The 15,707-nt window shown below is 45.9% G+C and overlaps 4 protein-coding genes across 5 annotated transcripts; 1 reads left to right on the top strand and 3 right to left on the bottom strand.

Annotated features, from left to right (window-relative positions):
• Nucleotides 1-2: 2 nt before the first annotated feature.
• Nucleotides 3-1,643, bottom strand: LOC128255484 (uncharacterized). Its single transcript, XM_052985123.1, has one exon. The coding sequence runs from the start codon at nucleotides 1,612-1,614 to the stop codon at nucleotides 130-132; it is 1,485 nt and encodes a 494-aa protein (XP_052841083.1). The 5' UTR covers nucleotides 1,615-1,643; the 3' UTR covers nucleotides 3-129.
• Nucleotides 1,644-3,145: 1,502 nt separating this feature from the next.
• LOC128255443 (UDP-glucosyltransferase 2) lies at nucleotides 3,146-4,997 on the bottom strand. The gene is made up of 2 exons (XM_052985047.1): nucleotides 4,737-4,997; nucleotides 3,146-4,488 (listed from the first exon to the last, which is right to left on the bottom strand). The coding sequence occupies exons 1-2, from the start codon at nucleotides 4,966-4,968 to the stop codon at nucleotides 3,158-3,160; spliced, it is 1,563 nt and encodes a 520-aa protein (XP_052841007.1). The 5' UTR covers nucleotides 4,969-4,997; the 3' UTR covers nucleotides 3,146-3,157.
• A 630-nt stretch (nucleotides 4,998-5,627) lies between these two features.
• On the top strand, nucleotides 5,628-11,764 carry LOC128261904 (eIF-2-alpha kinase GCN2). Its single transcript, XM_052995883.1, has 10 exons — nucleotides 5,628-6,013; nucleotides 6,074-6,243; nucleotides 6,304-6,809; nucleotides 6,872-7,505; nucleotides 7,564-8,136; nucleotides 8,200-8,376; nucleotides 8,444-8,945; nucleotides 9,205-10,257; nucleotides 10,321-11,285; nucleotides 11,346-11,764. Exons 1-10 carry the CDS (start codon nucleotides 5,942-5,944, stop codon nucleotides 11,470-11,472), a joined length of 4,779 nt encoding a protein of 1,592 aa, XP_052851843.1. The 5' UTR covers nucleotides 5,628-5,941; the 3' UTR covers nucleotides 11,473-11,764.
• Nucleotides 11,731-15,426, bottom strand: LOC128261975 (polyribonucleotide nucleotidyltransferase 1, mitochondrial). Of its 2 annotated transcripts, none has more exons than XM_052996091.1 (5): nucleotides 15,349-15,426; nucleotides 15,046-15,259; nucleotides 14,566-14,985; nucleotides 12,834-14,054; nucleotides 11,731-12,577 (listed from the first exon to the last, which is right to left on the bottom strand). In XM_052996091.1, the coding sequence occupies exons 2-5, from the start codon at nucleotides 15,189-15,191 to the stop codon at nucleotides 12,049-12,051; spliced, it is 2,316 nt and encodes a 771-aa protein (XP_052852051.1). In that variant the 5' UTR covers nucleotides 15,192-15,259; nucleotides 15,349-15,426; the 3' UTR covers nucleotides 11,731-12,048. The 2 variants fall into 2 exon arrangements, with proteins under 2 accessions (XP_052852051.1, XP_052851970.1); XM_052996010.1 differs by having other exon boundaries at nucleotides 15,046-15,295; nucleotides 15,349-15,409.
• Nucleotides 15,427-15,707: the final 281 nt, after the last annotated feature.

Raw genomic sequence — 15,707 nt, 5'->3', positions numbered from 1 at the left:
TAAAACTGTCCTTCTGAATATAAGAACGATAAAGTAAACAGATAATTTATGTTGCATTCTTTCTTTTACTTGGGGGGAAAAGTAGTTTTACTAGACATCACAAGCTGTCCGTGGCATTTAGTTAAACTTCTAGTCCCCGGAAATGCTGGAATCCGCCGTATTTATATACTGAATCAAACCGAGCCTTAGATTCTCGATCTCCCTTAGCTTTAGCGACTTTTCCGCTTCTGAAAGTTCGTAGTTCTTGGTGCTGATATAGACCTTTAAAGTGGAGGCATAGGTGGTTTTCTCGGCTTCCACTTCGAGCCTCTTAAATTCTTTCTTCAAGACAGAGTATACTTTCCTCGTGGAATCCAATTGCAGAGCAGCTCTTGGCGGCCTTGCTCCATCGCCACCACTTTGGTCATTCTCTTCGCTCAAATCCTGGTTAATGGATCTAATTTCACTGCGCAAATCTAGACTTTTCCTCCTGTACAACTCTACAAAGTGCTGTTCCATGGCCAGTTTTAGCTCAGCGAACTTGGAGTCTATGCGACCATACCAATAGGCCATGCCATTGTAGTCCTCGTCCGAGAACTTGGCAGTGCGACGCAAATGGGAGAGCGAAACATCAGGCACAGATCTCACGGAACTGTGGATTTCAGTTCCTATTTTCCTGTTTAACTTGCCCAAATTTATAGTACTCTGAGAGATGGTCTGAGAGATGGTCATTACTTTTCGGACTTTCTGCAAGGAACCAAAGGCCAGATCAGCTAATTTTAAGATCTTGCGCCTAGCATCACTTAAATCGGGTGCAATGGGCAACTCAACGATGACTACTGCAGGCTGGAGAGACTTGAGGTCAAAGGACTCTTTCAGGCAATCGTTCAAAAGGGTGCTTCCATTTAGCCTGCTCTGTGGCAAACTTCTGAAGAAGTCAACTAAATCAGGTCGACTTTCGCTGCCAAAGATGTGAAAGACTGAAAGGTGAATCCTGTGCTGCATGGCCATGCTATCCCGGTACACAAACTCAAAGTCTAGATAGTCGTCGCCCAGGCCACGACCTCTTAAGTTGGTAAAATCATTAATTAGCCATTGGTACAACTCCCTGGTGCTGCAGACACTTTTTCCCGCAGAGCTACACCTTCGACGGTTGGGAACTGCATTGGGTTCCACCAACATGTTGACCATGTCGAATTTCCGGACATCAAAATAGTCCACATTAATGGATTTTAAACGGCAGCGCAGTTCCATCATTAGTTTGTCCACTTCTGTGACCAAGAGACGGGTTAGAAAGTTGGGGTTTTGGTTTCTCTGGAGGGAGGAAAAGCGCAGCAAACTTCCATGACGATGATTACGAAGTATTTGTGTCATGAAATCGCTCAGTTCTGTGCGAATGCTGGGCTCGAGTTCATAGCCGATGGCATCGAACTCCAAATGGCGATAGTAGCGAGGAGGTTCCCAGGAGTTCACCACCTTAGCTGAGGAGTTTTGCATCCTTAACAACATAGACTTATTGTCCAAGATCCTGATATCATTCTCCAGAACTGGAACTTCCACAGAACCACGTTTTTTGTCATCTGTAAGAGCCACCAGCACTCGGTGGTTTCTTTTGCTCGCCGGATGGCTGTTCATTTCTTCCTTTTTATGTTTTAGCAACCAATTTTAAGCACGAGAATTTTGATAGACTAAAAGTAAGACAGCTGTCTCATATCGTTATTTGAGAGTAAATTGTAATTTTCAACCAATACACAGGTAAATTATTTTTTTAAGGGAGTACACGCTTGTTGATTTGATCCAGATTCGCCTGCGAAGCCTGTATGGGCTGTCTGCTTTAGAAGCTCCTCAAATTGGGCCAATTGGTCATCGAATCGTTGCCTATAGCCCTTCAGCTGTTCTGCCTTTTGGATGTACTGCATTAGACTAGCATGGACCAGCTTAAAACGATCATGGACCTTCTGTTGTTGGACCTCCAGCTGATTCAAGTGGGCACTAGTGAACGGCTGGGCGTACAAGAAATAAATGTTAGCATTGTTACAAAAATTGTAATTCCGATTTAAATAAAATGTGAAATCGTAATTACAAATACCATGCGTATAAAACTACATGATCTAATACTAAAATATTTAAATGAATGTTAATTTATTTATGTTATACGGTTTGGATTTAAAATCAATTTTCAGATATTGAAATCTAAGCCGAAAATAGTCAAAAGAAAATTGTATTATTTCCGTATTAAAGCTAAAAAACCGTAATAGATGAATTTAAAATAGTCAAATGTAAGTGTAATATTTTTATTTTAAAACTTAGAACTGCACAGGCTAAAATATTTGTAAATTGAGTATGAAATACTGGAACTAACAACATTATTTTTACCAGTGTAAGCTGGTAATAGCTTTTACTAACCAAGTTTTCAGGCTGGTTTTTATGCTGCCGACTTATAAAATGGGCTAAGCTGAGTAACTCTGCGTTTTGGGCATCCACCTGGGAGTTGGTGGTGACATGACATGGACCAGTACAGCCATGTATGGGAGTTGTCCATGACTTCTTTTGGAAACGTGCAGCATAAAGGATAAGAGTTCAGTGGCCACCACCGGGGAGGTTGAGTGCTCATCACGAAAATAGCAATGAAGTCCGTGCAAGGACGCCACACTTAGCTCTTCCATAGCCACTAGAAGGACAGACACGCGGACAGTGAACTGGATGTGCCTCTCCGGCGAGGACACCACGTACTCCACCTCCAAAACTTCGTGACCTGGTCCGGTCCTGAGACCTGACAGCATACTGTACTGATGCATGATCCATTCTGTCAGGTCATAAAGGATGTTGAAGGAGCGCTCCGTTTTCAAGCTGTTGTCATCTTTCCTCTCCAGAAGTTTCCGGAACTTCACTACGCAGCGATCCAAATCGAGACCCTCACGCCGGAGCTTCGTTTTCACACCAAGAACCAGGGTGTTTATGAGGAAGATCATGTGGCATTTTCGATTTTATAAATATTAACTTATAGTAAAGCTGCCATAACAACGATCGAAAAAAGTGATAAAAAAGTGGCATAACTTAATGGTTTTTTCGATATAAACGCATACAAATATATACACAGTCGTTTATTATAAAAAAGAATTTAAACTTTGATTATACCTGCAATATTAAATAAACAGTATTGTTCAGCTACCTTAATTTAAACAAACTTTTTCTTTAGTATATTTGTTTCGTTTTTAAATTGATAACACTTCCTCAAAGCTTTAATCATGCAAAATGCAAAAATTGTCAAGGTTACGAAAAAGGCTAGGAAAAAAGTGGCCAAGACATCCAGACTGTGGTAGATGAAGAAGTCCAATTCCCGTCCTGCCACTCGCATATGAGCCGCTCCATTGTGCCGCAGGACATAGTGGGTCCACCAGATGGCCGTTTCCAGAGGCTTCATGGGCTTATCCCTGTATCTGGCACCCGTAATTTTGGCCATAACCTCGAAACTCTTCTCTGTGAGCAGCCTAACAATGGTGGAATTAAAATCCTCTGCTGCCATTTCCTTTAAGTTTAAAATTAAGCCCAGACCCATACGTTGAACATGTTCCATATTACGGAATTGGTCGAAAAAGCAGGGCAAACCCAACATAGGCTTACCATGATGAATACTCTCTATGGTGCTCAGCAATCCGCCGTGGGTTATAAAGAGCCTTACTTGGGGATGGGCCAGAATATCTTGTTGCGGGAACCATTTGCTTATGAAAACATTTGGGGGTTTACCTGGCAACTGCCCGTTCTCGAATTTCCACAGGACTCGCTGGGGTAGATGAGAAAAAGTATTAAGCATCAATTTTCGGCGATCCTCAGACAGGGATTTGCTTTTGACATTGGTGCCCAGAGAAAAGTAGATGACTCCAGCATCACCAGCACCCTGAATAAATGCCTCCAGTTCCTTGGGCAAAGGTTTGGGATCTGGATCTACATGCATACCACCCACTTCGATCATATTCGGAACATATGGACGTGGAGGAGCCAGTGTGAAGTGCTGATTGACAAGCACTAAGGCAAAATTTCGTGAAGTCTCAGCTAATGTGTGCTTATTAGCTATATTCGGGAGGTATTTCTTATAGAGGGCCTTCTGTTTCTCCACATGCCTCCATTTATAGTTAATCCAGGTAATAGATCGTTCCACAAAATGCGACAGACGTCCTCCATAGGTCTCCAGGTTGTGAAAATGAGAAGAGGGCGATTGGAGGTACGAAATCGGTGAGATATTACCCACTAGTTCGTCGATCTTCCAGTCAGTGCCATAGGGAGCCATTCCAATGATGGGCACCTCCAAGAAGGCCGCCAGTCCACAAAGAGCGTCGATCCGCCAAAGATCCATTATGATCAGGTCGAAACGGGGACTTTTTGGGCTAAGAAGCTCTCGCCTTACTCCTTCATTATTCAGCACCGACTTTGTGAGATTAAGGGTATATTCGTTGATAAAATCGCTACTTTGCCAGGTGGTTTTGGGGGTTTTTACAAATTCTAGGATTTCTGGAAGCAAAACAATATTTAATTTAATTCTGAAATATTTGACTAAATGCGAAAAACAAAAGTTATAAAATGGGTTCTATTTACAGATTTTAAAATCAAAGCCAAAAATAGTCAAAGAAAAAACTAAAAAAAAATGTAATACATATATTAAATAAACATAAGATAGCCGAAATCAATGAAAATAAAAGCAAAAAATATTAATATTAATATTAACATAAATTAATTTTATACATCATATTCCAACTTACCATTAAAATTTTCAAACACTTCAGGAACAGGAATGTCGTATATATTCTTAATCGGTTCCTTCAGAGGGTACGGATTCACAGAGATTATTTCATGGCCCTCAGAGGCCAAGCTCTTTAGGTACGGGAGGGCGAAAAAGTAGTGTGAAGGACTCGGTATAGGAAAAAGTGCCAGGATGCGAGCACCTCTCAAGTAACGGGGTTGGAGACAGACCAGCAGGAAAATCCAACGCATTTTTAGGCACGGGATGTTCTGCCTTCAAGTTCAAACGAAGAACTGAATGGTATTGCTCCCAAAATTTAAAACCTCATCTTCATAACAGATAAGGTTTATTTACAGTGTATAGGGAAACAATAAACTGTCAAATGTTCCCGTTAGATAAGCAAAATCAACAGAAAAAGACAAATGAGAAAAATAAAGTTATTTATTTTCGCGATCTATACCTTTAATGTGTTATCTACAAGTACCGAAAAATTCGATTTTTTGTTTTGTTATCTACAAGAACCGAAAAATTCGATTTTTTGTTTTGTTTTCATTCAAAATAAAAGCCCATTAAAAAAAAAGAATTTAAAATCCAAATGTTTTTAAAGCTTACAATGTTATATTGATATTTTTATAGTGATAGTGATATTTTTAAAATAAACATGTATGTTTAGCTTTTTCGTACTTTATTCGATAATTTCATTCTAGAATTGGCAAAAGATAAGCACTTAAATACCTACTTAAAAGTTTCATTTTATATAACAATTGTACAATAATCGCCCGCCAAAACATCGATAACACCAATAGCCACCAATCGGATGGTGGATGTGGTCTGTGGGAGCTTCATATTTGTCAAAAGTCATAGGGACGGACTGCGTGGAAACACACTTATAAATTGACTATCGCGACTGTTCCACCTCTAGCCCTATAGTACAAAATACGCAAAAAGTTTTATATTACAGAAAATTCACAGAAAATTGCAACAAGTTGACACTTTTATGCAATAAAACACTAATTGTTGTGGGAGTAAGCCAATTGGCAATAACTTTTCAGTCGAAAACATAAGCAAAGTAATGCAGAACGCAGCTGATTGGGGAACAGCTGGCAGCGCAGTACCGGAAATATTGCAACGGCTGCAAGTCTTATAACCCGGCGAAAAAAAGGATCCAGTATTTTAAAGCCCCCAAATGTTGGTTAATCACTTCAATTGAGATTGAATGATCAAATGGCGGACGAAATGGCTCTAGCGAAGGAATCTTTCCGCGAGCGACAGATCCAGGAATTAGAGGTTATAAAGGTAGGTCGCCTTTTTACCTGCTAACTTGACCATACTTATCCAGATTCTCGATTGAAACAGTCCATCTTTGGCGGCGATGTGGAGGACCTAAGACCCCAGGCTAATCCTGCCCTTTGGAAGCCCACGGACATTAGGATACAGCTCACCCCGCTGAGGGATTCCTCCAATGGACTGGAGGCCTACGTCGGCACCAAACTGCATGTCACCTGTCCCTCGAAGTACCCAAAATTGTGAGAAACAAAACCATTCCAGTAGCTTGCAGCATAACTAAACCATGCCCTTTTCCTTAGGCCCCCTAAAATTTCTCTCGAGGAGTCCAAGGGCATGTCGGATCAGCTGCTGGAGGCCCTGCGCAACCGACTGCAGACCCAGTCCCAGGAGCTGCGCGGCGAGGTGATGATCTACGAATTGGCCCAGACCGTGCAGGCCTTTCTGCTCGAACACAACAAGCCGCCCCAGGGCTCCTTCTACGACCAAATGCTGCAGGACAAGCAGAAGAGGGACCAGGAGCTGAAGGACATGCAGCGCCAGCGGGAATTCCTGCAACGACAGACGCTCATCGACGAGGTGGAGCGTCGCAAGGAGATGTTCAAGACAGAGGCCAAGAGACGCGGCGAACCGAGGCGCAGCATGAGCGAGTCCAATCCGCGGCATCCCAGCTCCTCGGAGAGCTCCGAAAACTCATCGCCCTATTATCGTGGCCACATTTACACCTCCAAGTGCCTGGATCACCGCAACACGGAGACGCTCTATTTCCACAAGATGGGCAGGCAAATTCAGCGGGGCAGCTGTGTGGGTGAGCCCTTTTCCTGGTTTCCTCTCCAAGTGGTTATTAAGAGGGTTTCCTTTACCTTACAGGCCACTCCCAACGTGGGTGCATTGCCTACACCGGCATTGACATGCACTGCGGCCAGTTGCTCTACATCACCGAGTGGAACATCAAGTACGGCCAACTGGAGCAGCCCTGCAGCGGCGGAGGAAAGTGTCACTGGGGCAGCGAGATAAAGTGCCTGGGCAGTCATCGTGTAGACGACGTTATCGCCTCCATTGAGCGGCAGGTGGCCGCGTTGGCCCAGTTGCAGCACAAGAACCTCGTCTCGTACGAGTGCGTGCTCTGCATCAAGCGCAAGGAGGGATTACTTGTGTACTTGGTGCAGGACTTTCTACTCGGCACCAGTGTCTTTTGCATCTCCTCCTCGCTGGGGTGGTGCATGGATATGGATGGCGCACGAGTGGTGGCCCGTGGCGTGCTGGATGCTCTGGTTTTCTTGCACAACAAGGGTGTGTCCCACAGCCATTTGCTGGATAGCACTGTTTTTATGGACAACACGGGCAATGTGCGCGTCTCGGACTTTTCCCTGGTGCCCAATCTTCTGGAGCTTCTCAGCGGAGCGGGACAAAGCAGCAGTCGCGGAGATCTGCCCGCCCTAGGTGCCCTAGTGGAGAGCCTTTTGCCCACCAATAGCTACGAGATGCGGGACTTTGTGGACAAGTAACTAAGTGACTACAAACAATAAGTTGTTCCAATCCTAATGCTTTATATGCTACAGATGCAACTCTGACCGCACGCTTTCCGCTTCGGAGCTGCTGGAGCATCCATTCCTGCGGTTCTATGTGGACAATGGCCAGCAGCAGTTAATGCAATTACCACAGCAGCGGCATCCCATTCCAGTCCAGCGCACGGGACCCGCCATGCCCTATCAGATACCCACACTGGCTTTGAGTCAATCCCGCCTGCGAACCGAGTTCGAAGTGCTCATGTACTTGGGCAAGGGAGCCTTCGGAGACGTTTTAAAAGTGCGCAACATTCTGGACAACCGGGAGTACGCCATTAAGCGGATACCACTGCCCGCGAGGAGTCGCCAGCTGTACAAGAAGATGACTCGCGAGGTGGAGCTGCTTTCGCGGCTGAATCACGAGAATGTGGTGCGGTATTTCAACAGTTGGATAGAGAGTGTCGATGATGCAGATGCGGCGGAGATGGACAAGTTGCTGGGTGGCGAGTGGTCGCAGAGTCAGCAGGAGCTCAGCGTTAAGCCAGCCAAGTCGCCGCAGCTTGGTCCCACTTTGGAGGAGGATGAGGACGAGGATGACAGCTCGTCCAGCATGTGGAATGGTTACATGTGATTAATATGGCTTTCTTTCTGAGCTTAAGCAAAATAAGTAGCTGGTTACTTCTCCCGCAGGCCCACCATGGAGGATTCCGATTCTGATGGTATCGAGTTCGTGGATTCCGATGGCAAGGTGGCTGTCTACGATGACGAGGAGCAGGAGGACTCCATCCGAGGCAAGACCAACTCGCCCAGACCTTTGATGCAAGTCATGTACATCCAGATGGAGTTCTGCGAGAAATGCACACTGCGGTGAGTTCAGGAAAAGATTTCATTGAATATATAATTATAATAATATTGATATATTCTTCCCATTTAGCACCGCCATCGATGACAATCTCTTTAACGACACGGATCGCTTGTGGCGTCTGTTCAGGGAGATCGCCGAAGGCCTTTCGCACATCCATCAGCAGGGAATCATCCATCGTGACCTCAAGCCGGTGAATATATTTTTGGACTCGCACGATCAGATCAAAATCGGAGACTTTGGCCTGGCCACCACAAGTTTTCTGGCTTTGCAGGCCCACGAGTATGCGGCACCAGTTCCAGTTAACCAGATAATCAGCGCGGATGATGGCACTGGCACGGGAAAGGTGGGCACCACGCTCTACGTGGCTCCCGAACTCACAGGCAATGCCTCCAAGTCCATTTACAACCAAAAGGTGGACATGTACACTCTGGGCATCATTTTGTTCGAGATGTGCCAACCTCCCTTCGACACAAGCATGGAGCGGGCTCAGACTATAACGGCCCTACGGAATGAGTCCATCAACATACCGGAAACAATGCTTAAAGATCCCAAATACGAGAAGACAGTGAAGGCAAGTTATAACTCTGTTAAGACAAATAATAGTACTGGTCTATTTTTTCAAATTTTAAATTTAAAAACAATATTTTTTGTATAAATCTTAAAAAAAATTGGCTTTTATCTAAACCCCATTTAGATTATAGTACAAGCTTCACTAATATATGAAGAAAAACATTTTAAATGGACTTCCAAACAAATATTGATTGCTATATCCATAAGCTAAGAAACTACTATTATTTTCACAGCTACTGTACTCTTGATCTAAATTTCAGATGCTTCACTGGCTGCTCAATCACGATCCCGCCCAGCGACCGACGGCCGAGGAGCTTCTGGTCTCAGACCTGGTGCCACCCGCCCAACTGGAAGCCAATGAGCTCCAGGAGATGCTGCGTCACGCCCTTGCCAATCCGCAGAGTAAGGCATACAAGAATCTGGTGGCCAGATGCCTGCAGCAGGAGAGCGACGAGGTGCTGGAGCACACCTACCATTTGGGCAGCAGTAGGGCGATGAAATCTTGGAACTCGGCCATCATAATCGACGATATAGTGTCTCTGAATCCCGTAATTGAATTTGTCAAGGCGAAGGTCGTAAATCTCTTCCGCAAGCATGGAGCCATCGAAGTGGACTCGCCACTGCTATCGCCGCTTTCCGCGAGGAACATCACGGCCAATGCGAATGCGAATGCCGTGCACCTGATGACCCACTCCGGTTGTGTGGTGGTGCTGCCATGCGATTTGCGCACCCAGTTCGCCCGCCATGTGACCATGAACGGGGTAAATCTCATCCGGCGCTATTGTGTGGACCGTGTTTATCGCGAGGAGCGGGTGTTCAACTTCCATCCCAAGCAGAGCTACGAGTGCTCCTTCGACATCATTGCGCCCACATCAGGCAGCAACCTGGTGGATGCGGAACTCCTATCGTTGGCCTTTGAGATTACCAGCGAACTGCCGCGTCTGCGGGAGAAGAATCTGGCAATCCGCATGAACCACACGAATCTTTTGAGGGCCATCCTCATCTTCTGCAATGTGCCCAAAGCGCAGTATGGAGCTCTGTTTGAGGGCACCATGGACTTTATCGAATCCCGCATCTCCCGCTTTCAATTCCACTCGAGCATCACGGGCATTATGGAGAAGTCGCGCACCTCTGCGCAAACCCTGATGGACATGTTGTTGGCCAACTTTCTGCTGACTGGCTCCCGCAGCACGGTGGATGATTCGGCTTTGAAGTCCCTGATGCGCGGAAAGGGAGAAGCAGCTTCGCTGGCGAGAGGGGCTCTGAGGGAACTGGAAACTGTTGTGGGATTAGCCTACAGTCTAGGCGTCAAGGTGGGTAATCTATCAGGCAGCACCTTGAGTTTGATTATTATAAGGTAACCCATTCCCTTTCAGTGCCCCATTCAAATTTGGGCTGGTCTGCCCATTAGCTTCGATCGTGCCAGCAGCGGTGGCATCGTGTGGCAGATGACCGCCGACCTTAAGCCCAATCGCTCTGGCCATCCTTCGATTTTGGCGGTGGGTGAGCGGTACGATGCCATGCTGCACGAGTTCCAAAGGCAGGCGCAGAGCTTCAATCCCGCCCTGTCCACACGTGGTGAGCTCAGTGGAGCAGGCCTGTCCTTTTCCCTGGACAAACTGGTGGCTTCCGTGGGTGTGGAGTACGCCAAGGATTGCCGGGCCATCGACGTGGGCATTTGTGTGTGCGGAACTCGTCCGCCCCTCAAGGATGTGACCTACATTATGCGCCTGCTCTGGTCCGTGGGCATCCGATGCGGCATTGTGGAGGCCTCCAGCGAACTGGGCGATGAGGCACAGGACCTGGCGCGGCTAGGAGCTTTGCATGTCATTCTGGTGGCCGAGAATGGCGCGCTGAAAGTGAGATCCTTTGAGCGGGAACGCTTCCAGGAGCGGCATCTAACGAGAGCCGAGCTGGTGGAGTTCATTCAAAAGCTGATAAGGACAGAAGCGATAAACGGAGCAGCCGTAGACAACCCCAACCAACTGTCCAACTTGAGTGCCACCGACAGCAACAGGAGCAGTGGTGGCCGGGAAAGGGAGAACGGACTCAGCTCCTCCGCCTCGAATGTCAGCATCAAGAACAGCTACAGCCAGCTGCCGAATCTACAAGTCACCTTCCTTACCCACGACAAGCCAACGGCCAACTACAAGCGACGTCTGGAGAACCAGGTGGCCCAGCAGATGAGCTCCACTCTGGCGCAGTTCCTCAAGAAGGAAACCTTCGTGGTGGTGGTGGTGGAGTTGCCGCCGGCGGTTGTAAATGCCATTGTGGGGGCCATCAATCCCCGAGAAATACGCAAAAAAGAGACTGAACTGGAAATTAACTTTGTGATCGAGCGGTGAGCTATTCTCCCTCACGTTTATATATTATTATTATAACAACTTTTATCCACTTCAAGATTTCCAAAATACAAACGCTATATATCCGAGATAAACGACGAGGTTGTGGACTTTCTGACCGATGCCAAGACTCCAATAGTGGCCTTGTACAGCATTTCCGATTCCTACTACCGCGTCATCATCTAACCCACACCAAATTGGATTATATTCCGATGCCATTTAACTTTTTCGAATCAAAATTCGTTTTTATAAGTTCAGTTAAGAGATTGTAACTTTTCTGATGGTTGAACACTAACTAAAGGAACAAGGTTCTGCCAATTCATTAAATGTCTGTTAAGCGAGAGCTCTAATTTATAAGCTTAAAGATTAAATCTTACTTGGTTAAAAGTATGCTGTTCGCGCCTAAGTCAAAAGAATAGTTGCAAGTTTAAAAACAAATGCTAGTTCAATTTGTAGAAATATATTTTAACAACACAGATTGTCGAAGACTTAAAGTATCAGACTTCAAAAGAGTGTAAACCTGCATATAGAGACTTTAACTTAAGTTCAGGCGCATGTTTTACAGCGAAAGAGCTCCCATCTTGGTTTGTGATTCAGCAATAGCTTAACAAATTTATACAGAGGACGGTCATCCATATTTTATATATGTACGTACAAGTTTTGAACACGAAATATTAAGCCTACAATAAAGTTGCATGTTTTGAAAGTGTCTTCCCGCAGGGGAAACATAACAAAAGAGAACTGTACAGGTGTCTCAATGTCTCACGCCCCGTTCTCTCCGGCTGATTTGTTGAGCGACCGCGGGATTCCCAGGGCGGGTCTTTGGAGAACCTTCCGCGACAGCCGCATGAAGCCGGAGACGGGATCGCGGCCAAAATACTTGACCTGGATCTCCTGACCCACTTCCAGCTTTAGAGCCGATGGATGTGCAATCTTGCGCTGATCCAGCTGTGAGTTGTGCAGCAGAGCGGGCGGCATACTGGGATACAAGATGACCATTACTCCGGTGTCCCGCAGTTCTGTGATTTTGGCAGTGTAAATACCGCCGAACTCCAGGTCCGGCACTCGCTCCTTCACCATGTAGCCCTCGATCAGCTCCTTGGCTTCGTCCATGGCCGCTTGGGAAGGCGCAAACACGTTGAAGTGCGTCTCATCGGCAGCTGTGAGAGATGCGCCCGTCTCCAAATAAATGCGCTTCATGTGTAGGCCACTGGGACCGATCAGCTGAGCTCGTTGCTGAGGCTCCACCGTTAGGGTTTCGCTCACTGGCCAGCTCTCCTTGGGGTATTTGCTGTAAGATCGAAGGATAATTCAGGGATAAGTTATGTTAATAATTTCTAATATTGGGACTATTGATTAATGTACAAAAAAAAATCTGCTGATCTTTTCAGCCCAAAAAGAATCAAGCCAACCTTGTTCTAAAGAGAAGCGTATTGCAGTAAGGGCATTCAAGTTATGACAAATTATTGATATTGAATCCATTTTCATCAACGCCGACAAATCCTCTTTAATAAATCAATAGTCCAATAATTCTTTATTTAACTCACCGCGGCTCCCTGATAGCCTCCCCCATGATGTCCAGTATCTTGGACTTGGCTTCGGTGGCCTTCTGCAGCGATTCCATCACAACCTTTAGGGGAATGCCCGGAATCTTGAGATCCGCCTGAATGGCAGTAAAGCCCTTCCGCGTGCCCGCCACCTTCATGTCCATGTCTCCCATGTAGTCCTCGATGCCCAGGATGTCGGTCAGGATGCGGTAGTCCTGCAGGTGCTTGGTGTCCTCGTTCTCGAACTTGGTGACCAGGCCAATGGCCACGCCCGCAGCCGGAGCATTGACTGGCACCCCGGCGTCCATGAGGGCTAGTGATCCGCCACAAACGCTTGCCATGCTGCTGCTGCCATTGGACTCGAGCACTTCGGAGGTGAGCCTCACGGTGAAGGGGTAATCGTTGGGCAGAGTGGGCAGCAGGGATCGTTCCGCCAAAGCTCCATGTCCCAGTTCCCGGCGACCCACTGGTCCAATGCGACCCACCTCACCCGTGGCGTACGGTGGAAACTCGTAGTGGAGCATGAAGTTCTTGGCCTTAAGGCCACCGCTTTCCAGTGCAGCCAGAGAGTCCAGTTTTATGGCGCTTTCCGGCGAATCCAAGCTCACGGTGCAGAAGACCTGCGTCTGGCCACGCTGGAACAGTGCTGATCCGTGGAGCGGCTTGTACATGTCCACCTGACAGGAGATGTTCCTTAACTGGTCGTAGTCCCGTCCATCGCAGCGCAGTCCCCGCTCGAAGATCAGCTCCCGAAAGATAGCCCTGCTGGCCGCGTTGAACTGCTCGCCAATTTGCGAGGGTTCTGTGTCCGGGAAGGAGCTCCACACCTTGTCGATCACGTGGGAGCGCACCTCGTTGACGGCATTGTCCCGCGAGATCTTGTCGTGCTGTGCATCCTGGAAGATCTCCCTCAGCCGCATCTCGCTCATGCTCCGCACAGCCTGCTCCAGCTCGGGATCCACCTGTGCTGCCAGCTCCACTTCTCGTTTCTGCCTGCCGTAGGCCTTCTGCAGCCGCTCGATTTCGTGGATGATGAACTGCGCCTCACGGGTGCCTTGTTTGATGGCCTTGAGCAGGTCCTGCTGGAGTACCACGTTGCCCTTGCCCTCCAGCATGACGACGAGATTCTGTTTGGTGGCCGAGACCACCAAATCGAGCTGCGAGGACTGCAGTTCCCGGCGTGTTGGATTGATCAGCACTTCGCCATCGCAGAGGCCAACGCTGGAATAAATGATATAGGTTATTCACTGGTTTCCAGGCTTTGAACTTAAAAATTTAAATTAAGCCTTAAATTTAAAAAATCGCCATAAAACTTTATTTTTGCTCAAGTCTAAGAAAAGATTTAAAGTTTCAATAAATTAGCTTTTTAAACTCAAGGAATCTTTTCTCAAATGTAGAAATAAAAATAAAAAATTTTAGAAAAATTTGTAGTTGTTTCCAAAAACTATTTTCTTTATAAAAGGGAAAGCTTACCTTAAAAATAAAAGTATTTCCTAAAATATTTCCTTATATCAAGATAACCCTTTAAATGTATAAATTTTATCTATTAAAAGCAAATGGTTCTAAAATATTCAATTATTTTCTTGAATAAAATGTTTTACAAGGTTTATAAAAAGAACCTAATAATATTAGAAAATTTTACCCTAGAATTGATGATGCGATGCCATTAAAAACAAAAATAGGGCGAATTTCTTGTTTTTAGGGTTAATATTATTTTGAGTGTACTAATTACCGCACTGCTCCAATGGGTCCGTTCCAGGGAATGTCGCTCAAAGACAGGGCCATGGAGGCCGCATTGATGGCCAGGACATCGGGACTATGGACAGCATCCATGGCCAGCATATTGCACACCAGCTGCGTTTCCGTGCGGTAATCCTTGTGGAACAGTGGACGCAGTGAGCGATCAATCAGGCGAGCCGACAGGATCTCCTTCTCCGAGGGACCCAGTTCGCGACGCATAAAGTTCATGGGAATCCTGCCGGAGGCAGCGTTCTTCAGCCTGTAATCCACCACCAAGGGCATGAATCCCTGGCCCGGACTGGGCTTCGATTTGGCTACTGCGGTGACCATCACGGCGGTATCGCCCATTTGGCAAACGGCTGCTCCATTGGCGAATCTCGCCAAGCGGCCGGAACTAAAGATCATGTTACGTCTGCCAAAGATTGGATAGGATTTTAATGTCTGGAGATCCAGGTGGAAGGCACATACTCACCCATTGCTAAAGTTCACCTCCACCGAGGGCGCTTCTCCGGCGGAACTGCTCTGGATTTTTCTTTTCGGACCGGAACTCGAAAAACTTAAGCATCTCAGGCGATAATTGAGCAGATTTAGCGTTTTCCTTGTGAAAATCATGGCCATTACCTAAAAGTGCCGGTTAATTCCGGCTAGGACGACTTGTCAGTAGCCTCCTCAGGTATGGTTATGAACTACAGGTAAATATTACAAATATGTAATTGCTGAAACTTTTGGTTCAATATTTTTATTTGTAGTTCGTTTAATTTACATTTTATACTACCTCTTTAAATAAGTGTTTTTACGAAATAAAATGCCCATTAAAAAGGAAGGTAGAGTGTGCAACATGTGTGCGACTGGCGTTGCCACATGATATAACATAAATAGTATGATTTCTAGCTAAAATAAGTTATAACTAATAACAAAATTACTGCTTTAAATTAAGTTAGAATAAATAAATAAATAAATAACAAATTAATTATTTATTTATTCTAAAAGAATAGCGAATGTTTTTAGATTTTTTAAGCACACTTATTGACCCAAAAGATATTAATTTATTTCTAAAAAATAAAAGTTGGTGTATAAGTTTTATTTTAAACTTGTTTTACCAAAATTTTTTGTGTAAAGATGAGGTATGTGATG

Source organism: Drosophila gunungcola, chromosome 3R (genome assembly GCF_025200985.1).
Source record: "Drosophila gunungcola strain Sukarami chromosome 3R, Dgunungcola_SK_2, whole genome shotgun sequence".
NCBI classification, from domain to species: domain Eukaryota; kingdom Metazoa; phylum Arthropoda; class Insecta; order Diptera; family Drosophilidae; genus Drosophila; species Drosophila gunungcola.
The sequence above is the reverse complement of the archived record's forward strand: the minus strand, read 5'-3'. Positions and strand labels throughout refer to the sequence as shown.

Excerpts from the sequence above, each read along its gene's own strand:
- LOC128261904 (XM_052995883.1), top strand. The coding sequence starts at position 5,942 with ATGGCGGACGAAATGGCTCTAGCGAAGGAATCTTTCCGCGAGCGACAG. Across the intron at positions 8,137-8,199 it reads AGCATGTGGAATGGTTACAT|GCCCACCATGGAGGATTCCG; the intron begins GTGATTAATATG and ends CTTCTCCCGCAG. Across the intron at positions 10,258-10,320 it reads CCTACAGTCTAGGCGTCAAG|TGCCCCATTCAAATTTGGGC; the intron begins GTGGGTAATCTA and ends ATTCCCTTTCAG.
- LOC128255443 (XM_052985047.1), bottom strand. The coding sequence starts at position 4,968 with ATGCGTTGGATTTTCCTGCTGGTCTGTCTCCAACCCCGTTACTTGAGA. Across the intron at positions 4,489-4,736 it reads AGTGTTTGAAAATTTTAATG|AAATCCTAGAATTTGTAAAA; the intron begins GTAAGTTGGAAT and ends TTTTGCTTCCAG.
- LOC128261975 (XM_052996091.1), bottom strand. The coding sequence starts at position 15,191 with ATGGCCATGATTTTCACAAGGAAAACGCTAAATCTGCTCAATTATCGC. Across the intron at positions 14,986-15,045 it reads GAGGTGAACTTTAGCAATGG|ACGTAACATGATCTTTAGTT; the intron begins GTGAGTATGTGC and ends AATCTTTGGCAG. Across the intron at positions 12,578-12,833 it reads GAGGCTATCAGGGAGCCGCG|CAAATACCCCAAGGAGAGCT; the intron begins GTGAGTTAAATA and ends TCGATCTTACAG.
- LOC128255484 (XM_052985123.1), bottom strand. The coding sequence starts at position 1,614 with ATGAACAGCCATCCGGCGAGCAAAAGAAACCACCGAGTGCTGGTGGCT.